Raw genomic sequence first — 23,841 nt, 5'->3', positions numbered from 1 at the left:
GAGTAAAGCAGAGAAAAGATTTAAGGCACACAGTCTGCTGCCTGACACAGAACAGGCACTCGAACACCAGCTCCTTCCACCTTTCTGCGCTGCGGCCAACAGCATATAAGCTGCATTCTCACAGCGGCAAATGAAAGACAGCCTCACATCTGTGAACTCTTCAACTCTAAATACTGCTAATGGGAATTATGACATGATCTGGTGAAGAGAAATAAAAACTGAGCGAACTCTACTCACTCAGATACACGTAACGGTACAGAGCTTCAGGACACGAGAGGAATATGATGCTTTTCTAGCAACAACCAGAGGGAAGAAACCCTCTGGGGGACCAGAACAGGGGTCAGTATTCCCTTTCTCACGAAGAAGTACGGAAGTCTGAACACTAAGCAAACAGCGTCACTGCCAGAATTATTCATCAAAATATATACTGTTTTCAAAGTCTAATTTTTCTCTTGAAGCATCTGTCATTTTAATATTCATCTATTCTTAGCTATTCACACTTCTTTCTTTAAAACCAGGGGACCTACCTGGATAGATGGGTTGTCTTCTCTTTCTGAATTCTCCCCTTTCACTTTCCAGGCCTTTTCTCCGCCAGAAGTCTGGGATGGGACAGCCTCAACCCACTCATCTTCAGAGCTCTAAGAATATTTAGCATACAAGTGAAATTCTCAAACTTGCAGACTTGCATATAAAAATTCTATGTTGTTAAATGGTGAACTCAGATTTCTAGAAAAAAAAATTTAGAGTCAACTTCCCCTTTAAAAAGCCACATTGAAAATATGAACAAGGAACATATAAACCCACTCTTTTGGGATAAGCCCATGAAACACCACGACTGTTGTCATGCTGAGGGAAAGGGAAAACAAAAGATTAGAACTGACAACAAAGAACCCACTTTAACACGGAGCTTCGGTTCCTACCAACGTTAACCAATACTGACATCTTTGTTTAACTAGAACAAGGGAAACAACACTCAAGTAAATGACTTTGTCTTCTAAGTTTCAAATTTTTAAATTTCCCTGGGTCTAAAAATGCAGAGATCTCAGTTAAAAGCCAGGCTGGTAAAGCACTTTGTTACTGTGTTTAAATACCAGATTATTAAATCAGCTACAAAGTATTGAGCCAACATCCCCTATGTGCTCAGCATTATGCCAAGTTCTGGGTTCTGTTTTCCACAAATACATCAATCAACTCCTTCTATGTTCTATGTTAAGTACTGTAATAAGTACTTTCGCATATGTTCTCAAGATGACTCCTTAAAACTATCCTACATAAAATACTATTTGGTTTTAGAGATAAGAAAAGCTTCCCCAAATTAGGTAACTTGCCCAAGTTACATGGTATCCAAGTAGGAGAACCAGAATAGAAATCTAGATCTGTCTGGCTCTATCATCTACTCTTTGGAGCTGTACAGGAAGTGTAGGAAAGATCCTAGAAATCACCCAGTACACAACACTTGCTAATGCAAAGCAGAGAAACTTGGAGGCCACGGGAAGAAAAAGGATTTCCTGAATGAGAACAATATTCCTTCATGTCACAAAGTTCTCGATAATTACCTAACTGGAGAACAACAATATGTCTGGTGAAAGGTATAATCCACGTGGAGTAAACACATTTGTGCTCTGGCGTCTCAAGTGACAACTGTTTTCCAATGCAGAGCAGACTTCATTCATTCATTCATTCAGGCCCTGATTTAGATTCGTAGAAACATTAGAACTAGCTATTTACATATACAGTTACAATTTTTAAGATAATCACTATAAATATGTTTCTGGCCTACTCATATTTACATTGTCGAATCAATTTAGAAAGGGCTGCGTGTGTTGTGATGAGCACAGGATGACCTATGGAAGTTTTGAGTCACTGAACTGCGCCCCTCAAACTAACAATAAGTGCTAACTAACTGGACTTGAAGTAAAAACTGTTTTTTAAAAAAAGCAATTGAGAGAACTGGTTCCTACCACTTGGTATTATCCACTATAAAGGGAGTCTATAATCTGAAAGATTTAGCACATTCCTTGGGGGAGAGTCAATCTGCTAAGATCATGCTGAAAACAAAAAATGTTTACATTAGTGTTCCACAGGATTCTGTTGAAGGTTTTCTTTTTTTTTTCTTTTTTTAAGATTTTATTTTTAAGTAATCTCTACATCCAACGTGGGGCTTGAACTTCAAACCACGAGATCAAGAGTTTTACACTCTCCTGAGTGTCCAGGCGCCCCCCCCCCCCGAAGGCCTTCTTTTGAAACTATAAGTTTTCTCTACCCTCTGAAATGCTAACCCATCCCTTCAAAGTCACTGAGCAGGGCCATAAGCTGCTTCCCCACCACAGCTGCAAACCATCTCCACCCCTGCATAAACCCAATCACCATACCCTTTACAACTTCAGTTGAGCTAGACTCTTAATCACAACTAGTATTCCTCTTCCTGGTCCCTGGTCAACCCTCTCTTCCACTCCCTTAGCTTCCTCCCCCCATTTGAAGCATTTATCAGTTTTACATTTACTTGCGTGACTGATTAATCTCACAGCAAGTTCTACGAGGAAAGCAACCACATCTGCTCTCGCCTAGAGACCTTGCTTAATGCCCTGGCAGAGAGGTGATGCTCCTCATCTTCTTAAAGATCTCTCTCACGTTTTCTACCAAATTCCATTCCACATACAGTCAGCAAATGGCTCTCTCCTTCTTGATCAATAAAAATAAAGTCATTTTAGCTTCCTACCCAACTTCCAACAGAACTATTTATGCCTGTGCCTATCCTTACCTCCTGTTAACTCTTCCTCTTTAAAGCTGTTCCTCCTCCACAGATCTTGGCCCCAATGACTCCTGGTCCTCTAGGATGGTTGCACTATCAATCATCTCTTTGTCTCATAGCTTCAACCAAAGCTCTCTATTGCCCTAGAAATATGTTCAAGTATTCCCCATCCTGTGTGTGTGTGTGTGTGTGTGTGTGTGTGTGTGTGTGAATGAGGGAAGAAGGGGAACACTGATTGCCCTTATGTCTCCCTCTAGCAGCCATTTATCTTCCAACTTCTACTCTAAACCAAATTCTTAAAACAGCAGTCTACACTCTCTGTCTGCACATCCTCACCCAATTCTCAAACTCTACCATGTGGCTTATGTCCCCATTAACCTACTAAAACATCTTTAAAGCCTACCACTGGTTTCCACTTTGCCCAGTGCAGCAGAATGTTTCCACTTCTAGCTCCCTAGACCTCTGCTGAATACAACTCTGGGAAACTCACCTTCTCAACCTCCACGGCCTTTCCCAGTTCTCCTCCCATTCTTGGTTTCTTCTTCACGTCCCTCATGCACTTTTCCTCATTTGCTCAGCCCTTAAATACCAATGTTATTTGGGGTTCCATTCTTTGCCCACTACATTTTCTAATCTCTAAACATTCCCCTTTGGCCCTTAAATCCACTCTCATGACTCAAACTACTACCAACTGTACTGATATCTTTCACCTTTGTCTACCCAAAGTCAGTGATTTAACCAACTACCTACTACATTTGGAGGCCATGCCAAATTCAGTAAGAACAAAAAGTTAATCCATCATCTCTTCCATGAAACCTGTTCCTCCTCCTCTACTACGGAATTCAATTACATGGTACCACCAACCATCTACTTACCCAAGTCAACAATCTCAGGATCAACTTAGCCCTCCCATCTAAACCTACTATTTCCATTTCCAAAGTATTTCTCAAATATACCATACAGCGAACACCATGGGAGGCCTACCATGCCTACCATGGGAATCCCACTTCCATCTCTGGCCAAGGCTGATTTGTTCAAAGGTAGGTATCTGACCCCAATTCGTATCAATCGGAGTTACTGTCCAGGAACTTGAAGTCAAGACTCAATGGGGCTGCTAAAACTAAAGAGAACTGAAAATGCACTGGTAGAAGCTATTTTTGTTATGAGGAATAGAATTCAGCAAAAAACTGATCTGTGACCAAGAAAAAAACTGAACTCAGAGAAAAACAAACATGGAAGATGGCAAGATGATTGATAAAAGCATTTGAAACTCTAATTCCAGCCATTCCTAAAACCCAGCGACATTCCCATACCTACATGTCCTAGGAGACTTTTGTACTCTAATAATGAATTGCCCCTTTTTCTGAATAAGCCAATTTAAGTTTGATCTCTGTTCCCTGCAACCCAGGGCCCCAACTAATACATGCCCCTTCCTTTAAAGTATTCGAGATCACATCTTATCTCTCACCCAGACAACTGGGATAACCAAATTAGTTTCCTGGACACCAGTCTTTCCTGCTCCCCTTCCTTTTTCCAACCCCCACCCTAAATATACCTAGGAGTCATGTAAAGAGAACACATCTGACCTCTTCTATGGCTCCCTGTCACAAAGCTCCTCTTCTTACTTGTCAACAGAACACTATTTTATTTGTTCTGTTTATTATTATTATTATTCTGTTTATTATTATTACTATTATTATTATTATGTTTATTTAACATAATAAATGCCTCCCTTGCTGGTAAATGAAGACTTATGATCCACTGTCCAATGACATGAAAATAAAGGTATTCTGTGGGACTTCCTGGAAGTCAAATTATGAAAGAGAGAGCATCCTCCTCTTGTTATCTAGACTAAGAGGTAAGGCTGTAATGATGATGGAGTAGTAAAACAGTAGAACTAGCCTTAGTCCCAGAAGACTACACTAGTCCCAGACTGCCTACCTGGTTTCTTTCATAGGAGAGAAAAGTTAACTATCTTGTTTAACCAATGACTATATTGTTTGGCCTCAGCATCATAAGATTACATACTGAAATTATGTATCTATTTATCTAACTAGAAAATGAGTTCCCCAAAGGCTTGAAAACAAAAACCTCTTTTTTTATATTCCCTATATCTATACCAGTGTCTGATAAAGAGTTGGATTCAGTAAAGGTGCACTAAAATTAATTAAATCCTCTTTTTCTACTCTTCCAATAGCCCTAGTCAGAAATTTTAATTAGCAGCCAGAATCCAAGCATTAAATACCAGGCACTGAATGAAAGAAGCATCGTGATACACTTAGTACTCTTACTGTTCAGTCACAGAACAGTGAAACCCGAACAGTTCTATAGAACTTGCCTGCCTTCATTCTCTTCCTACTAATTTTGTTTTTCATTTTCACCAGTATACAATTTCCTCACAATTTCACACAACTGCTGTTCCCCCTCCCAAATATGCTATGACCTCATTTCTTTTGCTGATTTTAGTTTCAATCCTCCACCTCATCTTAAAGGACTCATACGCCATCAAGCTTAATGTGCCTCCTGACCTAACACAGCTTCCAGAACTCTTCCTCTCTTGTGTGGTCCTCATAATAACCACACCCCTAATCATATAAGAAAAAAATCTGGAAGACAGAACCAAGACAGCAAAGTGTTAGCAGTAAATATCAAAGAAACTTGAGGACTTCTGCTTCTGGCCAAGACAAAATAAATGGCATCAGACTAAAAATACATAGAAATAGAATAATAGAAAATATTCGGAACTGTTCTCAGAACATTGACTCTCAGTAATACAGGGCTGTGATCCCTGAAAAGGAAAACAAATGGGGTGAACGCTACAGCATTTTGCCTTGAAACACCTCCCAGACCAAGGCACAAGGAAGGGAAACAGGTATAACTTGGTGTGTTCCAAGGAGGTAAGTTCAGAGTTTGCCTATATTGCCCTCTTGAACTGAAAATCTCGGTAATTTTGTTTTAAAGATTTTATTTATTTATTTGTCAAGAAGAAACAGAGAAAAAGCACAAACAGTTGGAACAGGAGGCAGAGAGGTAAGCAGGCTCCTGCTGAGCAGGAAGCCCAAGGCAGATCTCAATCCCAGGACTCCAGGATTATGACCTGAGCCAAAGGCAAACACTTAACTGACTGAGTGACCCAGGCACCCCTACATCTTTTTTTTTCCCACCTTGATTTTCAACCATTCTATGCCCTTATTTTAAAGATAATTTTTTTAAGCCAAAATTACATAAAGTAAGTTTTATGACAATAATAGGATTAAATTCACACCCAAAAACAGATTAAGAAAAACAAATTAAGAAAAATGTCTTCCTGGGGTGCCTGGGTGCCTCAGTCATTAAGATTCTGCCTTGAGCTCAAGTCATGGTCCCACAGTCCTGGGACTGGGCCCCATATAGGGCTCCCTGCTCAGCGGGAGGCCTGCTTCCCCCTCTCCCACTCCCCCTGCTTATGTTTTCTCTCTCACTGTGTTTCTGTCAAATAAATAAAATCTTAATTAAAAAAAAATAATAAAGTTTTCCTGCATTGCCTTCTTGAACTGAAACTCTTGGCAATTTTTTTAAAGATTTTTTATTTATTTGACAGACAGAGATCACAAGTAGGCAGAGAGGCAGGCAGGAGCTGGGGGAGGGGGGAAGCAGGCTCCCCACTGAACAGAAGGCCAGATGCGGGGCTTGATCCCAGGACCCTGGGATCACGACCTGAGCCCAAAGGCAGAGGCTTAACGCACTGAGCCATCCAGGCGCCCCTTGGTAATTTTTTTTTAAACCAAAATTTAAATAGAGTATGTTATATGACAATAACAGAATTAAATCCATACCCAAAAATGAATTAAGAAAAACTAGTAAAATCCAAAAATATCTAGAAATTTTAAAATATATATAACGTACAGGTTAAAAAATTTAAAAAATCAATTAAAAAATATTTGAAAAACATGACAATGAAAACCTAACACATCAAAATTAGAGATACAACAGTGCCAAAAGAAACATTAATAGATTAAATATTCGTTAGAAAAATTGAAGATTTAGAATCAATATCTACCTTAGGATGTTAGAAAGAAAAGAGCAAATTAAACACAAAGTACGTGTTAGGAAAGGAATAATAAAAAGGCAGTGGAAATCAATGAAAGAGAAAGTATACAAACAGAAAATCAATAAATCCAAAAGGCACCTCATTGAAAAAATTAATAAAAATTGATAAACCTCAAACTATACTGACCTAGAAAACAAAGAGAAAACAGGAATTGCAAAATCAGGAATAAAAGAGGGGACACAACCAGATTCTACAGACATTAAAAGGACAATAAGGAAATATCATAAACAACTTTACGACAAAAAATTCACCAATTTAGATGAAATAAGAAAATCCCTTGCAAACTTAACTTGCCAACACTAATTCAAGAATAAACAGAAAATACTTAATATAGATACTAAATAAATTAAATTTGGGATTTAAAAACCACCCCACAAGGGCACCTGGGTGGCTCAGTCATTAAGCGTCTGCCTTCAGCTCAGGTCATGATCCCAGGGTCCTGCAATGGAGCCCTGCGGTGGGCTCCCTGCTCTGCAGGAATCCTGCTTCTCCCTCTCCCACTCCCCCTGCTTGTGTTCTCTCTCTGGCTGTTTCTCTCTGTCAAATAAATAAAATATTTTTAAAAATTTTTAGAAATAAATAAATTTTTTAAAAGCACCCCATAAAGAAAACTCCAAGCACAAAGAGGTTCATTGGTATATTTTAGCAAAGATTTAAGGAAAAAAAAATCTTCACCAATTTTGCATAAACCCTTCTAGAAAACAGAAGAGGAATTAATTTTAACTCATATACAAGGCCAACAGTATCCTTATACCAAAACCCAATAGTTCTCAACAAATTGTTGGCAAATACAACAGGGGGGGATATATATATAGATATAGAAATATAGATATACAGATAACATGATATATATGATACCACACACACCATATTCACCACATACCATAAATAAACAACAATGTCCAAACGAAGTTTACCCAGGACAGCAAGGTGGTATACCACTCAAAAACCAAAATGTAAAAAATTATTAAATAAGTTAGGGGCACCTGGGTGGCTCAGTGGGTTAAAGCCTCTGTCTGCGGCCTGGGTCATGATCTCAGGGTCCTAGGATCGAGCCCCACATCAGGCTCTCTGCTCAGCAGGGAGCCTGCTTCCCCCACTTTTCTCTGCCTGCCTCTCTGCCCACTTGTGATCTCTGTCAAATAGATAAATAAAAATAGATCTTTCAAAAAATTATTAAATAAGTTAAATTTTTTAAAAACCCAACCCATGTAATTCTCTGTGTTGACTGAGTAAAGGAGAACAATCAATGCTCCTATTAATAAACACAGAAAAAGCACTTAACACAATTCAGTGTTCATTCAAGACACCAACTCTCAGAAAAACAAAAACTGAAGATAATTTCCTCACTCTGAAAAGGGCATACAAGAAAAACCCACAGGGAACATGAAGCTTAAAAGTGACAGATAAATGCTTTCCACCTAAGATAAGAAATGGAGCAAGGGTATCCACTCTTACCACTTGATTCAATATAATACTGAAATCCTAACTAGTGAAATAAAACAATAATAACAAATGAAATAAAAGGAACAGAGATTGGGGGGAAAGTATCATTTATACATGCCATAAAAAAGTACTAAGAAATCAACAAAAAGGGGGCGCCTGAATGGCTCAGTCAGTTAAGCATCTGACTCTTGATTTTGGCTCAGATCATGATAATCTCAGGGTTGTGGGATCAAGCCCATTGTGGAGCCTGCTTAAGAGTCTCTCTTCCTCCCCCATCTCATCCCCCTCCCTCAAGAAATCAACAACAACAACAAAAAGCTACTAACACTAGTACTTAAATTTAGCAAGGTGAAAGATACAAAGAAAACAGAGGTTTCTCCACTATCCAAAAGCAGAGTATTCCTATGAAACCTTGTGTAAACCAAAATGGCATAAAATAAAGAAGCCATTACTGTTTCATAAAACTGAAATCATGTTCAGATTTCTTTTGGTTAGCAAAAACAGGTAACAACTTGAACTTTCATAAGCAAAGTGGCATAAAACAAACTTGGGGAGAGGAAAAACCTATACACAAAAACCAACCGTTAATGTATACACTCATCGCAGATACACGGAAACTGCCATTTATTTTTCAAAGATTTCACTTACAGTAGTAACTCAAGAAAATAAAATAGAAAAAAATGTAACAGGAGCGCCTGGGTGGCTCAGTGGGTTAAAGCCTCTGCCTTCGCTCAGGTCATGATCGCAGGGTCCTAGGATCGAGCCCCGCATCGGGCTCTCTGCTCAGGAGCCTGCTTCCCCCTCTCTCTGTCTCTGCCTGCCTCTCTGCCCACTTGTGATCTGTCTGTCAAACAAATAAATTAAAAAATATATTTATATATAACAAAAGATATGGACAACATCTCCACTGAAAACTCCAAAACAATATGGGAGAAGCTGAAGAAGACTTCAATAGATGGAGAAGTATACGACATGCATGATGGGTGGGAAGCCTGGCTATTTTAAGGTATTATATTAATTCTCCCAAAATTGATCTGTTGATGCAGAACAATTCCAGTAGACATTTTTACTTAAAGTAATGGGCTAATTCTAAAATTTATTTTTAAAATACAAAGAACTTAAGAGTAACCAAAATAATTTTCAAAAAACAAATTTACACTACCTATTCCAAGACTTAACTTAACCTTAAACTAAGTAATTAAGAAAGTGTGTTTACTGGCCAAGGAGAGATGTGTAGCTCAACGGGATAGAATACAGAGTCTAGATATTAACTCAAAAATAACTGCTCAAGGGCACCTGGGTAGCTCAGTGGGTTAAAGCCTCTGCCTTCGGCTCAGGTCATGATCTCAGGCTCCTGGGATCGAACCCCACATCCGGCTCTCTATTCAGCAGGGAGCCTGCTTCCTCCCTTATCTCTCTCTCTCTGCCTCTCTGCCTATTTGTGATCTCTGTCTGTCAAATAAATAAATAAAATCTTTTTAAAAAAATAAATAAATAACTGCTCAAGGGCACCTGGGTGGCTCAGTAGGTTAGGCTTCTGCCTTCAGGTCATAATCCCAGGGTCGTGGGATCGAGCCCCGTGTCCGGCTCTCTGCTCGGCAGGGAGCCTGCTTCCCTTCCTCTCTCTGCCTGCCTCTCTGCCTACTTGTGATCTCTGTCTGTCAAATAAATAAATAAAATCTTAAAAAAAAAACAAATAAACAAAAAATAAATAATAACTGCTCAGTTAATTCTCAACAAAGGAGCCCAAGTAATTCAACAGAGAAAGGTCTATCATTTCACCAAACAATACTGGAACAACTAGAAATCCATATGGAAATAAATTAACTTAGACAATTAATACACATACCATAAACAAAAATTAAGTCAAAATGGCTCACTGATAAGCAAAAAATCTAAACATCACATGAGATTACTATACACGGAGTAGGATGGCTGAAAAGCACACAGACTGACAAGATCAAGGAGCAGCAAGGACAGGGAATAACTAGAACTCTCACACACAGCTGGCAGGATTATAAAACAGTCCAACCGCTTCAGAAAATAATGGCATTTTCCCAACAGAAATAAAAACGTGTCCACAAAAAAACTTGTACACATTCATAGTACTGTTTTCGTAACAGCCCCAAACTAAAACAACCCAAACGACTTTCTCTTTTTTTTAAGATTTTTTTAATTTATTTATTTGAGAGAGAGACAGTGAGAGAGAGCATGAGTAAGGAGAAGGTCAGAGAGAGAAGCAGACTCCCCGTGGAGCTGGGAGCCTGATGCGGGACTCGATCCCGGGACTCCAGGATCATGACCTGAGCCGAAGGCAGTCGTCCAACCAACTGAGCCACCCAGGCGTCCCCCCAAATGACTTCAAAATGTAAACAGGTAAGTGGGGCGTCTGGGTGGCTCAGTGGGTTAAGTGTCTGCTTTTGGCTCAGGTCATGATCCCAGGGTCCTAGGTTCAAGCCCCGCATCAGGCTCTCTGCTCAGCAGGAGCCTGCTTCTCCCTCCCGTCTGCCTGCTTGTTCTCTCTCTCTCTATGTGTGTCAAATAAATAAATGAAATCTTTAAAAAGAAAAAAAAGACATACATACAGATAACCCTTGAACAACAAGGTGGTTAAGGGTGCTGACTGCCCATACAGTCAAAAATCCACATATAACTTTGGATGTCCCAAAAAACTTTACTCGTAGCCTACAAGTTGACCAGACAACTCACTAATAACATTAACAAGATAAACATGTATTTTGTATGTTGTATGTATTATACACTGTATTCTTACAATAAAGTAAGCTAGAGAAAAGAAAATGTTAAGAAAATCATTAGGAAGAGAAAATACATTTACAGTACTATACTGTATTTATCTAAAATCCATCTGATTGGGGGGCCTGGGTGGCTCAGTGGGTTAAGCCTCTGCCTTCGGCTCAGGTCATGATCTCAGGGTCCTGGGATCGAGCTCCACATCGGGCTCTCTGCTCAGCAGGGAACCTGCTTCCCCTTCTCTCTCCGCCTGCTTCTCTGCCTACCTGTGATCTCTCTCTCTCTATCAAATAAATAAATAGTAAAATAAAATCCATGTGCTTATAAGCGGATCCATTAAGTTCAAACCCATGCCATTCCAAGGTCAACTATATTTCCAGGAAAGAACAAAAAAACGTTAACAGGTCACTGTCTCTAAGAAGGGAAAGCAAGGACCCTTAATCAAATTACATTATTTACTCAGCCTAGCATATCTGTCCCCACGGGACCGAGATTCTTAACCAGTGATCTCTGCCTAAACTGTAGGGAGTTTTCTAAATTCCACTGAAATGAACAACTTTGAATATAAATTTCTTTTTGGAAAAAGGGTAGTTTTTTCAGGATCTCAATGGGATCAGGAACTCAATACACAATTTTGGAAACAGTGCCTCCGCCTCTTTTATATTTTAAGATTTTCTAAGTGACTTTCTCCTGAATTACACTTAATTTTTTTTCTATATAACTTAAATATTCCTACCATTACAAAAATATACTGGCTACTTGACAAAACTATCCAGCTGTATTCTTGCTATGAATTCATAAACTGCATTCTCATATAAGAGAGGCTTTATTGAGCCATTTATCATCTTGGTGTACTGCCAAAAACTCAGTTCCTAGAAGTACAAGAGGACCAGACTTCGGAATCTGGTGATTCAACGACACATATAACCCTCTGAAGAACATACCTAGGAGACCAACTATCCCTCAACATCTCTAGCTCACCACTCTCTAACCACAGTGTACCTCTTTTTTTTTTTTTTCCAAGATTTATATAAGAGAAAGGAAGAGCACGCAAGCAAGAAGAGGGGAAGAGGGATAGAATCTTGAGCAAACTCTATGCCCAGCATGGAGCCTGTGGGCTCTATCTCATGATCCTGATGTCATGATCTGAGCCGAAATCAAGAGTCAGAGGCTTAACCAACTGATCCACCCAGGCGCCCAAACCATGTACGTCTTTCTTCCGGAAAATCAGTGTGAAAGGTTTACCCTTCCTCCATGAGTCCTTTTATCCCTGAACTGGCTAGAGACACAGCCGAGACACATGTTCTTCCTGTTGACCCCAGAGATAAATATATAAACATGTTCTATTTTAAAGACTAAATGTTAATTTCTATTAAAAAATAAGAGTAATAAACTCTCAAATGTCCTTTTTTTTTGAAGATTTTATATATTTACTTGTCGAGAGAGAGAGAGAAAGAGCACAAGCAGGCAGAGCAGACAGAGGGAGAAGTAGGTTCCCTGCTGAGCAAGGAGCCTGATGTGGGACTCGATCCCAGGACCCTGGGATCATGACCTGAGCCGAAGGCAGACGCCCAACCGATAGAGCCAGCCAGGCATCCTTGACTCATAAATATCTTAAAACCCTCTTATTTTTACAGTACTATTTTTCCTTGCATTCTTCCAATTTTCCAACTACTTGATGGCCTTTACTTTCATCTGGTTCCTCAGTATTGGGTGTTCCTCTTTCTTTGTAACTTCCCTGGACAATCCACTGGCACAGAGCTTCACCGAGCAATGACTGCTACATCATTATTCCCATCCTCCTACTTTTCTCTGTAACCAATAATCCATATTGCCAGTATTTCCTGGACACCTCCCAGAAGCTGTTTCCCAGGCATTTTCATAATCTAACTAGTAATACTTTTTTAAATTCTCATATATTTTTACATTTCCATACATTATTCCTTTAAATATAATTTTCCCAAGTAGCTGCTGTGGTTTAACACATACTTACTGATGAACTATCTGTTGACTCATTGCTTTTTTCATACTTCTGTTTCTTACTCTTTTTTTTCTTCTCTTTCTTTACTTTTTTTGAGTGTTTGTCTTTTTTCTTCTTTTTCTTAACAGAGTGTTCCTATAAATAATCATTTTAAAGAAGTAAGAAAGGAATTGGTTTTATCTTACATTAAAACAAATATTTTGAGGAAAATCTGCATTCCAAAAACTACATTTTCATGAAATGAGACAATACACATGACAAAATAAAATCTTCTAAGAAACTTTAACACAATTCTGTAATATATGCACTGCTAATAAATCGTATAGCTGAGGTATCTTTTCAGAAAAATATGAGGGAAGTTTTAGTCTTTATTTGCAGATTCATCTGACAGACAGATATAATCAAACAAATACATTTCTACCTAAACATATGCACACACACACATACATAAACATATATCCTCTGTGGCCACAACAGAATTTATAAAAGATTATTAGGCCATATAAAGACAACAAGACAACATAAATTAAAATTATGGAAATGGAAAATAAGAATTCAAACAGAAAACCATGACATTAAACTTTAAAATGCATAGTTTTTTAGAACCATAAGCTTGATACAAGTGGGCCAGAAATTTGCTAATCTACCAGTCAACTCAAGTAACAAAATCTGTCCAATGTTATAATGTCCAAAATATTAAAAATATATTATTTCTGAAAAAAATATATATATATATTATTTCTGTCAGAGAGATAAAATCAGTCAGTAATGCCACTATATGATAGTCATTCTGTAACTTTTGAAAATACTAATAAAGTTGCTATTCCAATATTAACTTTAATAAATACAAAAAAAGACAGATCTGTTACATCAAGTAAACCTGTTAGTATTCACCTGGGAGAACTGTTCAATTCGCTCATTCACATCAGGTAGCATCCATGTATCCTCACCCCGAAGTCGTTTAAGTTCTTTACGCCTTTCTTCCTTTTCAAAATTGGCTTTAGCCTGAAACAATGAAAAATAAAAAATTAACAACTTACCAATTGCTTTTCATGAGAAATAAAAAAAAAAATAAAACAAAACCATTTTCCACTTTCATATAAGGTCTCATCAGTCACTGTCTGTCCCTTGCCAGGAATTTTCTTCCATAAACAAAATAAAACTCTCCTTCCATATTACCAATCACATCACCAATCTCTAGTGAATCAAGGATAGAATTCTGGGACCTATAGCAGATCCCCCTCCCCCGCAAGCTCCCTACCTTAAATAGAACATGAATCTCCTTCCTTCACCATCGGACTGCTACTGCCTGAGACTTCTGGAACTGTCAAGAGATTGACCATGCCTTCAATCTGCAATGCCCATATCCTTCTATCCAGCCCCAAAATGCTTCAGGAAGAATTATCTTTCTAAAGCCAAATGATCATATTGCTAATTTATATTCACCTTTCAACAAAAGTAAAATAAAAAGAGTTTTTCCCAGGAGGTTGCTTCTGCCTTTTCATTCCCTCTCCAAATTCCAAAGCTGGTTTTGGTCCTTACCAAACTCTATGCATATCTCCACTATAAAATTTACTTTCACTTACAAATCTGACTCACTCCAAAAACTACCTAAAATAACAAAAAGGCAAGAATGAAGAATATTTATTATGAATATAGGTTAAATATGCTGAAATCACAGGACAATACCAATCTTTCATCTGTCCAATATGAACTGCCCTCTCTTCACCTTAAAATCTGAGTATAGTCATTATACACACACACCCCCACCAGCTCCTTTTCTTCTGCATTTATTTAACTCTTCCGTCTTAAAACCAATAAAAACAAAAACCTTCACGTGTACCCTATGTTGATCTCAAGCTACAAATTTTCCCCTTGATTGCCACACTTCCTACATCTTGTCAGATAATACAGTTCACTTCCGCCATTCTTTATAAGTTGCCTCTATACATCTCAATCTTGGTGAGAAATACCACGTTTCTTAACCTTTTTCGAGGGCCTACATTTTCTGAGTCTCTTCCGTCAACCCTTTGTACGGATCAATAACCCTGGATTCGATATCAATAAAGACAAGAGACGGAAACGGTCGAACAATCTATTCCAATGTGCCTCACGTGTTTCTGAAAACGGAAACGTTTATTTCAGATGCAGAAGGGAGGACTGACGCTGTCAAATGCGCTGGCAGAGTCGCGTTAGTGGCGGAGGCTCTCAAAAGTGCGCAGCCCAGATGATCAAATAATGGAAATACCAAAAAGGGGAAACTTAAAAAGTTAGGAAACTCGATAAAGAAACAGGACATCCTAAAAAGAGAATGTGCAGCTGGAGACTGCCAACGCATCTGGGGAGGCAGGAAATAACCACGAGTTTTCGGGCATCCCAAAGGGAGACCCTGCCCTCACTCAGATAAGGTGAGCCACTGAGGTGGCGAGAAGAGAGGGGGTGAAGGAGAGCCAGAGGCCTGGCCCCAGGAACCGTCCACTCCCACGATTCTAAATGACTCCAAAGCCCCAGAACGGAGATACCTGGCGCAACACTTCGGCCCTAGCAATCCTGGTCTGTTCTTTACGTTCTTCGATACTCCTTGCACTTTCAAATCTACCACTAGCAGCCGCCATCCTTGTTGTCGTAAAACTAGGACGCCAGCACAAAAGTCTCAGTTTACGACTGTCGTAATTTAATAAACAAAACAAGACTTCCGCCTGGAGGGGGTAGGAGGGGCGCTGCTCCACGTACGGAGCATGCGCGAGTGTGAGAGCCACTTAAAGTTGGCGGCGATGACGCAAACTTCAGGGTTCTGATGAGACCTTGCAGACTAAGTTGAGGTGCTGCGCTCCTTTCGTAAACCGGATTGTCCCGCCGCAGGAGTAGCGTCACTGTGCATTTATGCGCGCTTTGCACGATACCAACGGCATTCTCTTGTTTCCTTTCAAAATCTACAACTTCGGCGAAGTTAGGTCCCTACGTCTCGAAATTTTCCACCAAACTGCCCTTCTGAGCCAAGAAATTCCTGTGCCGGAGGGATCTCCTGAAGGTGGGAGGGAGAGACCAATTGCTCTGAAGTTCCGGTGCTTTGCTACAATTCGGGAAAACTTTCTCAAAAGACAAAGCAGCCTAAACCTATAGTAAAAGTATGCACCGTGAACTTGGGAAAATCAACCCAGGACAGCCAACATGGAGACCTATTCTAGTAAAACTACCGGATTTTAAAGGGAGAAAAGTACCTGGAGCATACAGGCAGAAAGATCGATTCAGTTGTTGCTGTTGTTCTTGTTTAATTTTTGTTGTTTAAATTTGCTTTTTCGTAAATTTAATAAATGTGGCATCAGTAATCCTACATGGAGATTCATCTCTAAAAGATCGGTTACTGAGGACAAAAATAAATTTTATCCAGTATGGCTTAAAATATGCAGTGGGTTTTGTTTTGTTTTGTTTTTCTTAAAGGTTTTATTTATTTATTTGATAGATCACAAGTAGACAGGGAGGCAGGCAGACAGAGATGGGGGAAGCAGGGTCCCTGCTGAGCAGAGAGCCCGATGCGATGCGGGGCTGGATCCCAGGACCCTGAGATCATCACCTGAGCCGAAGGCAGAGGCTTTAACCCACTGAGCCACCCAGGTTCCCCAATATGCAGTGTTTTTAAGTCGTTTTCACCTATTAATTGTTCATATATTCCATTAAATAAAAGTTTCATTTATAAACTAAATGAGTTTATGTTGTATGTGTGTGTTATGTAAAAATTGAATGAATGAAGATGGATTCAGTTGTAAGAGAAAGGACATCAAATTGGCATCGGACTTAGGTCATCTTTCTCTTCCAATTCCTCTGCTTTTCATTCCCTTCCTGTGCAATTTAGCCCGAAGTCATCTGTTGGGTGCAAGCAAGCTGTGCATGTGTGCAGGGGCAGTGGGGACGAGTGCTCTGAGCACAAAGGGTTAAGAAGGGGGCTCCCGTGGCAGAGGAGCAGCTGGAACCGTGGCATCAGGGCCCAAGAACAGCGGACTGTGCATCCGTGGGGGAGGGAGCCTGAGTGGGAGAACCTAGCACAGGGTGAGGAGAACATCCATGCCAGGAGGGAGCTGTGAGGGCAGCAGATGCTGGTTACATCCTGGATGATTGCACAGAGAAGTTAATATACTAGGCTGATAAACTTTTTGAAGAATGGAGTTTCAAACATGGAAATGAAGCAAACTCGAATGAACCCGGTGGTGTTGAATGGGAATTGGAGGTAAGAACTCATGTCTTCAATATACACAAGTAGATACGGAAATACAGATATTTCTGTTTATCTGTATCTGCATCTTTGTATCTATATAATCCACCTCCCTAGCTCTGTCCATTAAGAGGACCTGGGAATAGCAACGCTCTGGTGTTAATGACTGTATCTAGTGCCCAGATGCTGGCTTTGACAATTTTGAGCTTTACCTGAGCCCTGTGCTCCTGAAAACAGTTGTTTTAGGGGCAGGGATAGGAATACACCCATCCTTTTGTGTTCCAGGAAATGGCTTCTGTGAAGAACCACCCTTCCCAAGTGATTCAGATAAGACTTGTTCCTCCTTATTTACTCTAACAAGGCCTTCTAAATATGCATCTCCAACCCCTCAAAGGCCAATAAAATGTTCCCTTACTTTATTCTGCATATATTTCACATGTTCAGTTGGGTGCCTCAACATAAGAAGACATAAGCTAGGGAAGAGCAATGACTCATGGGTCCCACCTGAATTCCCACTAAAATACACAGCCACACAGGGACAAAGTACATAGATACACATATTGATAGAGACAACAGAGGACTGAGATCTTCGTTTTACCCTCATCTAGGAAATAAATGAGTTTACGTATTTAAATTGATTATGGTTCTTAATTATTTGCTTAAATTATTGATTTATTATGTATCTATCATTCTAATTTTACTTATTTTAAAAGTTTAGTTTACTTTTATCTTATTTAGAAGTATTTATGTTTTGTCTTCTATTACATTGTTGCCTTTCAAAAGTTGCAATAACAAAACAGGGGCATGTCTAATTGGAAAGAAACATGGGGGCCCCTGGGTGGCTCAGTAGTTAACCATTTGTCTTCAGCTCAGGTCACGATCAAAGGGTTCTGGGATCAAGCCCCGCATTTGGCTCCCTGCTTGGGGGGAAACCTGCTTCTCCCTCTCTCACACTCCCTGCTTGTTTTCCCTTTCTTGCTTGGTCTCTCTGCCAAATAAGCAAATAAAATCTTTAAAAAAGGAAGGGAGGGAGGGAGGGAGGACAGGCTGTAAAGTGTTACACTTGGAGGAGTGGTGTGGTTTGTGGGTTTCCATGGACACGGAAGATCTCTAATCGCCTGCCAATATTTGATGTTTTTATTTTGCCTCAGTTATCCTGTTTTAACTTCCTAACCTTCCTCTGATTCATCAGAGAAGACTGATGAAAATTACATATTTGTGACTTTACAGCAACAAGATCCCAAGAGTACTGCACTGATGCTCATTTATTCATCAAACATGCATCAAACATAGACTGTATGACAGGAACTGTAAACAGCTGAACTTAAAAAGATGAAAGCTGCTAGTCCTTTCTTCAAAAGCTCATAGTCCAGCAGGGAAGGCAAACAAGTAAACCAGAGTAAACAAGTAAGCCACAAGTAAATAAGGTCAGTGAGTAAATGACCTTGACCTCTCTTGAATAAACCAGGCACATGCCTGTCTCGGGTCATTTGCAAACACTTGTCCCTCAGCCTAGATTACGGTTTCTAAATTATGTAAATATTCATATAGCTTCAACAAGACACACTCAGAGAGGTCTTACTTAAATCACTGCTCCCTTACTCCTCTATCAGTAATCATTTTCATGAGGCTTTGGCTAACCTTTAGTTTCGTTTTAAAACTATAGGCACAAATGAAGCGTACCAGGTATTACGTGCCTTGTGATGTGATATAATAGGAAATACACTGCTGACAAGGCATTTTTGCCCCCCCAAAAAAGCCCATGAATTCAATCCAACCTCTAGATATAACTAGTTTATTGAAAACACAGGAGCTAGAGAAACAAATGAAGTGACATTCTACGGAAGTGATCCAACAAATCCAATATTTTACTACATCCTTGAGATCTCTTCCTGATTCCTTTTTACAGCTGCGCAGCGTCCTATCACAAGAATTTATTCATTTATCTATGGCCTGTTTTTCCCCACCCAAAATAAGTGCTCTTAGAGCAGGGATTTTACTAAGACGATGCCAGCCATCAATACACGTTTGTGGAGCTGTCTGATTTGACTGGCTGGATCCAGGAGGCTGTGCCCCTCGCAGCTGGTACATCTCAGGTCAGGGTAGCCAGCCAAGGCAGAGCCAATGCAAGGGCTCTCTGCACCTCGTCACCCCGTCCCATCGGTATCCAAGGAGTCTGCCACCAAACATCCTCTTGTGGTCCCGGGGTGGTTTACGCAGTGACCTTGAAACTGGCAGTCAGAAGGGCTTTGAAAAGTCATTTTATAGTGGAGAAAAAAAACAGGGCCAGGGCCTACCACTCTGGAAGGTTATGCAGCCCCATGAGGCCTGGCCGGGCCAGATCCTCCCATTCCTCACTGAACACAGCCAATGCTCAATGGAAGATGGCATGTTGAAATCTGGTGTCTGCATGTGTGACAGACAAGTGCAGGGCTCGAGACCTGCATGGCTCCCACCCTTCTCTCCCTCCACACCTCCCAGCCCCCCTGCCGTAGTCACTGGAGCCTCATTTCTGGGCCCCTTCCCGCAGATGGCCTTTGCACTTGCTTGTCGTCAATGTCTCAGATCAAACGTCCCTTCCTTGAGGACGCCTTCCCTGACCACACAATCTCCTTTCCCATCCAGACACTACTCCCCAATTACTCCGCCAAACCCCCCTCTATTGTACACTCCTGCACTCACTTCCTCCTCGCACAACTGTCCTGACTGGTTTGGTTTGGGGGTTATTTTGTCTTTGTTTTTGCCAACCTGTTTGTCTCCTACTGTATCCCCAGCATCTAGCAAAGAGTCTGTCACACGGCAGCTCAACGGATTCAGTGAATAGAGGAATTTATCTAAAGAAATGTATTAATCCACTTGTGGTGTTAAAACACTCTTCGCAAACTTCATCCGTTTGGAATTCATACTAATGCTTGAAGGACATCAAAAGTTATCAGTTCATACAGACTCTCTCAAAAACATTTTTCTACAAACTGGCTGACCTGCTCCATAAAGAGAACTTGTTGGAAAATGCTTAACCTGTCTCTATGGGGGTGGTTTCTGTATAGGGGTTACATTCTATCACCCATGGGTAAGGCAGGCACAGTCAAAACTATCCTCGGAAAATCCTTCAAATTGCCCATCAAACACAGACAGCTCGTCTAAAGACAGCAGTAATATACATGCGTTTGTGCGTAACGGGTACAGCGACCTATGATTTCTCCAGAGCCCTGTAGGTCTTGAAGACTGAAACTTACCCTGTAAGAAGGATGACCATATGTCCCAGTTTTCATGGTGAAGCTACCAAATAGCTTTTTCCTTTTGGAAGTGTCCCAGTTTGGATGATATATGATACGGCCTCTCATCTGTGAAGATCTTAATTCTTTTTCAACACAAGCCTGCCTATCTTCAGATGAAGGTAGGGTCGAAGAGTCTTTTTGAACAATGTGTCGAAGTCTTAAATCTCCCTGTCTTCCGGAAGCCACAACTGTAATAATTTAGTGGCGTTAGCTGCCTGTTGCATGCTCAGGTTCTAATGCCAGTCTCCTGGGTTAAACATGAACCCTGGCCCTTAACTAGCTGTGTCAGGGGACGTTGTCTGCGTTGTGCCTTGGTTCTTGACCTGATGGGAATGATGTTGATACATACGTCAGAGAAGTTTGGTGAGAATTAAACGAGTTAAAACATTAAGACATAGAATACGTTCAGCCTGAGAAGAGTGCTCAGTGCATGTCAGCGATAATTGTTTAGACTTCATCATATCTTTGTCAGGTGCCACGCTAAACCATTCTTTTCCTCTCATCTTCAAGGCACGGATGCTGGCTAGACGTACTGCGCTCGTATTTACAAGTCCTACAGGAAACTAGGAAAACTGCTTCCCAGTGAGTCCACCATGCCAGGATTTCTCCAGAACTGGCAGATCACTCTTCCTCTTGCTGAGCCCTGGACAGATCAGCCAGCTTCTACCAGACCATGTGGACCCCAGTCAGCTTCACCTCACCTGGCCCACATTGAACAATTCTTAATTAAGAATTGATTTTGAAGGTAAGAGATGTCACCATGATGAATTCTTTCACTAGTGTCTGATGTTTTGGTAGAACTGCTGTGAAAATATTCACTCTCCCCCCGTCTGAGTGTCCTGACTGCCGTGAACACTTGCAGTCTCCCTCCTGAAAGTTCGGTTCCACCCAGTATTTCTGTTTCTGGTTTTCCTCTCTTGAGGTAAAACTGGGGCTGGATTCTAGGATGGGAACCTGGTTCTGCACCTCAGATCGGCTGAAGGGGGTTCCCTCTCCCGCCAGCCTCTTTCCTGAGGCTGGACCCTCCTCTTGTTACCTCATACTATTTTGAAAGGATCTCCCAACCTGAAAGATTCCGATCCCTACCAGATGACTAAGATACGCCACCGGCTCCCCCTTGGCCCAAACCTCTTAGATATTGACCGTTGCCTACTCAGAGCAGAACTGGTTAATTCCCCTGATCTTGGTGATTTAAGACTGCTCTTTCTCCAAGGAAGTGGCTCTATCTTCTGTCCCTGTTATACTTTCTCCCAGCATCTGCTACTGTTCCCATGTACTCTGCCCTCAACAGCATGGCGTGACTAGGGGTCAAGATACTGATCCCACCCATCCCAGTGGGCTCCAGACTTCCACTGTTTTGCCACATGAGGCTTTCATGAGTTCAAGACCTGGGTTGGCTGAACCTACAGTCAGCAGATTTTTAATCCTGCGAGCAACAAGGCATGGAATAACAAAATATTAATTTCTATTTCCCATGCATCAAGTTCATTGTGTTTTAAGTACCAATCAACTTTTAATTATCCATAGTAATGGGAGGGAGTAATGACATACTCCCACAGCACTGCTCTAAATAACATATGCTTTGGAAGAAAATTAGTTGCCCCAGCAGCAGATGCACTTTGCTGGTTATCCTGTGTTTGTCACTTTATTGAAATGAGTCTACTTTCCCTGAGCACTGAGCCTTATAATCATAGGAGAAGACATCACAAAAGCCTTTTCAGTGTCAGAGGCCATTCAGTCTTGGCTTAGATATTTAGATTAGATGTTTACTGTAGGAAAATCCCATCCATCTGTGAAGAGCCAGTCATGACCTCTTTAGAGGTCACGTAACAAGAGCACATGGTGGAATTAGGGGTGGAAGTGGGGTGTAACTTGGAGTTAGGCATTGACTATGTGGACAGTTATGCTAATGAAATATGGAAGAATGACACAGGCAGAAAAGAAAGGAGAGAACACACTCAGTGACATTCTGTTGCAAGGTTGACATGTTTAGGCACTGCGGCTATTTACCTAATACTGAAAATAATTTTATTATAAAAGAGTTAATCAAGACTTTGGGAGAGGGCAACGATCACATTTGCTGAGTGTGTGGTCCACGCCAAGAACTGGGCTAAGCAACTTATGAGCGTTAGCTCCGTGTCCTTGCAACGACCCCAGGAGGAAGGCATTTCCCAGGTGAGCCATTCAGAGAGGGGATGTTCCCCAAGAAGCCAGGATAATCTGATTTCAACATCAACACGACTCCCTGCTATTTATCTTGTACGGCCTTCCACAGTAGAAAAGGCAGCCGTGTTAAATGTAACGTTAACAGAACATCAAAGAAGAAAAAACATTTCTCGCAGTAACTGAGCCTTTTTCATCTGAGATAAAAGATGATTTGAGTGTTAAATGGCAACTAGGGGTAGAGAGTGGAGAACACATCTCTACTTCCACCTCCATTTTAGCCCAGTCTTGACTGCGGACCACAGCAGGTCACAGGTCATGGTTTATATAAGCACCCCGCTTTGGCGGGAGTGAACTACAGCTGAAGAAAAAACCACGTGATAGAAAGGGAACAGTCTTTGGGAGCCTAGAAAAGGAAAACGCTGAGAAAAGGCATCAGCCATTGTACAAGAAGAAAAAGCAGAGAAGACTCCGATGTTTCAGTCATCACAGCGATGTGATCTGCCGATGTCTTGTCAATTCTTACCATGGCTGTGATATTATCCAGGCTATGGGTCCCAGGCTGTCACGTGGCACACATCCGGGGCACAACACTTCCAGGGCATTCTATAGATTCCCCACGCATCTTTCGAGGACTATCTCTGCCACCTAAGAACCTGAATTTTGACAAGGGAGTGTCTGGAAATTCAAGTGAGAACATACAACCAACTCAAGTAAGAACATATAGCGTGTTGAAGTCTAGTTTCCAGAAAGAAAAGTCTTTCATGAGACAGGAAGTAGAGAAGACTTGGTCAGTCTCTTAGGACCTCGGGTATGGAGACTCCGTCACCTGCTCCCGACCAACTCTGGCCTCCCAGGCAAAATTCAGTGTCCCGACCTGCAAGCCTGAGTCCAAAACCTAGACGGTGAGGATCACCAGCGCACCCTCCACCTCAAGTAGCAGGCCCTGTCTGGGGAGCAGCAAGTTGCCTCATTGCTCAGCATTGCAACCACTTTTGTAACTCCCCACTTGCACTAGTTTATATTAACTGAGTGCCCCGAATGAACACACGCTAGATATCTCACTACATAAACATGGCCATTCCCCAGTAGGTCTGTTATCTGAAGAGACAACTCTCCAAGGAACAGGAACCCTGCAGCCCGACACAGTCCTAGGCGGGCTAGGAGCCT

At 40.9% G+C, this 23,841-nt stretch overlaps 1 protein-coding gene across 1 annotated transcript in view; it reads right to left on the bottom strand.

The window, feature by feature from the left end:
- Positions 1-15,677, bottom strand: part of CWF19L2 (CWF19 like cell cycle control factor 2) — a 140,137-nt gene extending 124,460 nt beyond the window's left edge. The window contains exons 1-4 of the mRNA XM_059418267.1: positions 15,543-15,677; positions 13,915-14,025; positions 13,033-13,155; positions 528-638 (exon numbers count right to left, since the gene is read on the bottom strand). Coding sequence (XP_059274250.1) covers positions 528-638; positions 13,033-13,155; positions 13,915-14,025; positions 15,543-15,635 — 438 coding nt within the window. The 5' untranslated portion in view covers positions 15,636-15,677. The remainder of the gene's footprint in view (positions 1-527; positions 639-13,032; positions 13,156-13,914; positions 14,026-15,542) is intronic.
- Between the last annotated feature and the right edge of the window lie 8,164 nt (positions 15,678-23,841).

The sequence above is a fragment of the Mustela nigripes genome, chromosome 1 (genome assembly GCF_022355385.1).
Source record: "Mustela nigripes isolate SB6536 chromosome 1, MUSNIG.SB6536, whole genome shotgun sequence".
Classification (NCBI taxonomy): domain Eukaryota; kingdom Metazoa; phylum Chordata; class Mammalia; order Carnivora; family Mustelidae; genus Mustela; species Mustela nigripes.
Note: the sequence above shows the minus strand (reverse complement) of the source record. Positions and strands in the feature narration are given on the sequence as shown.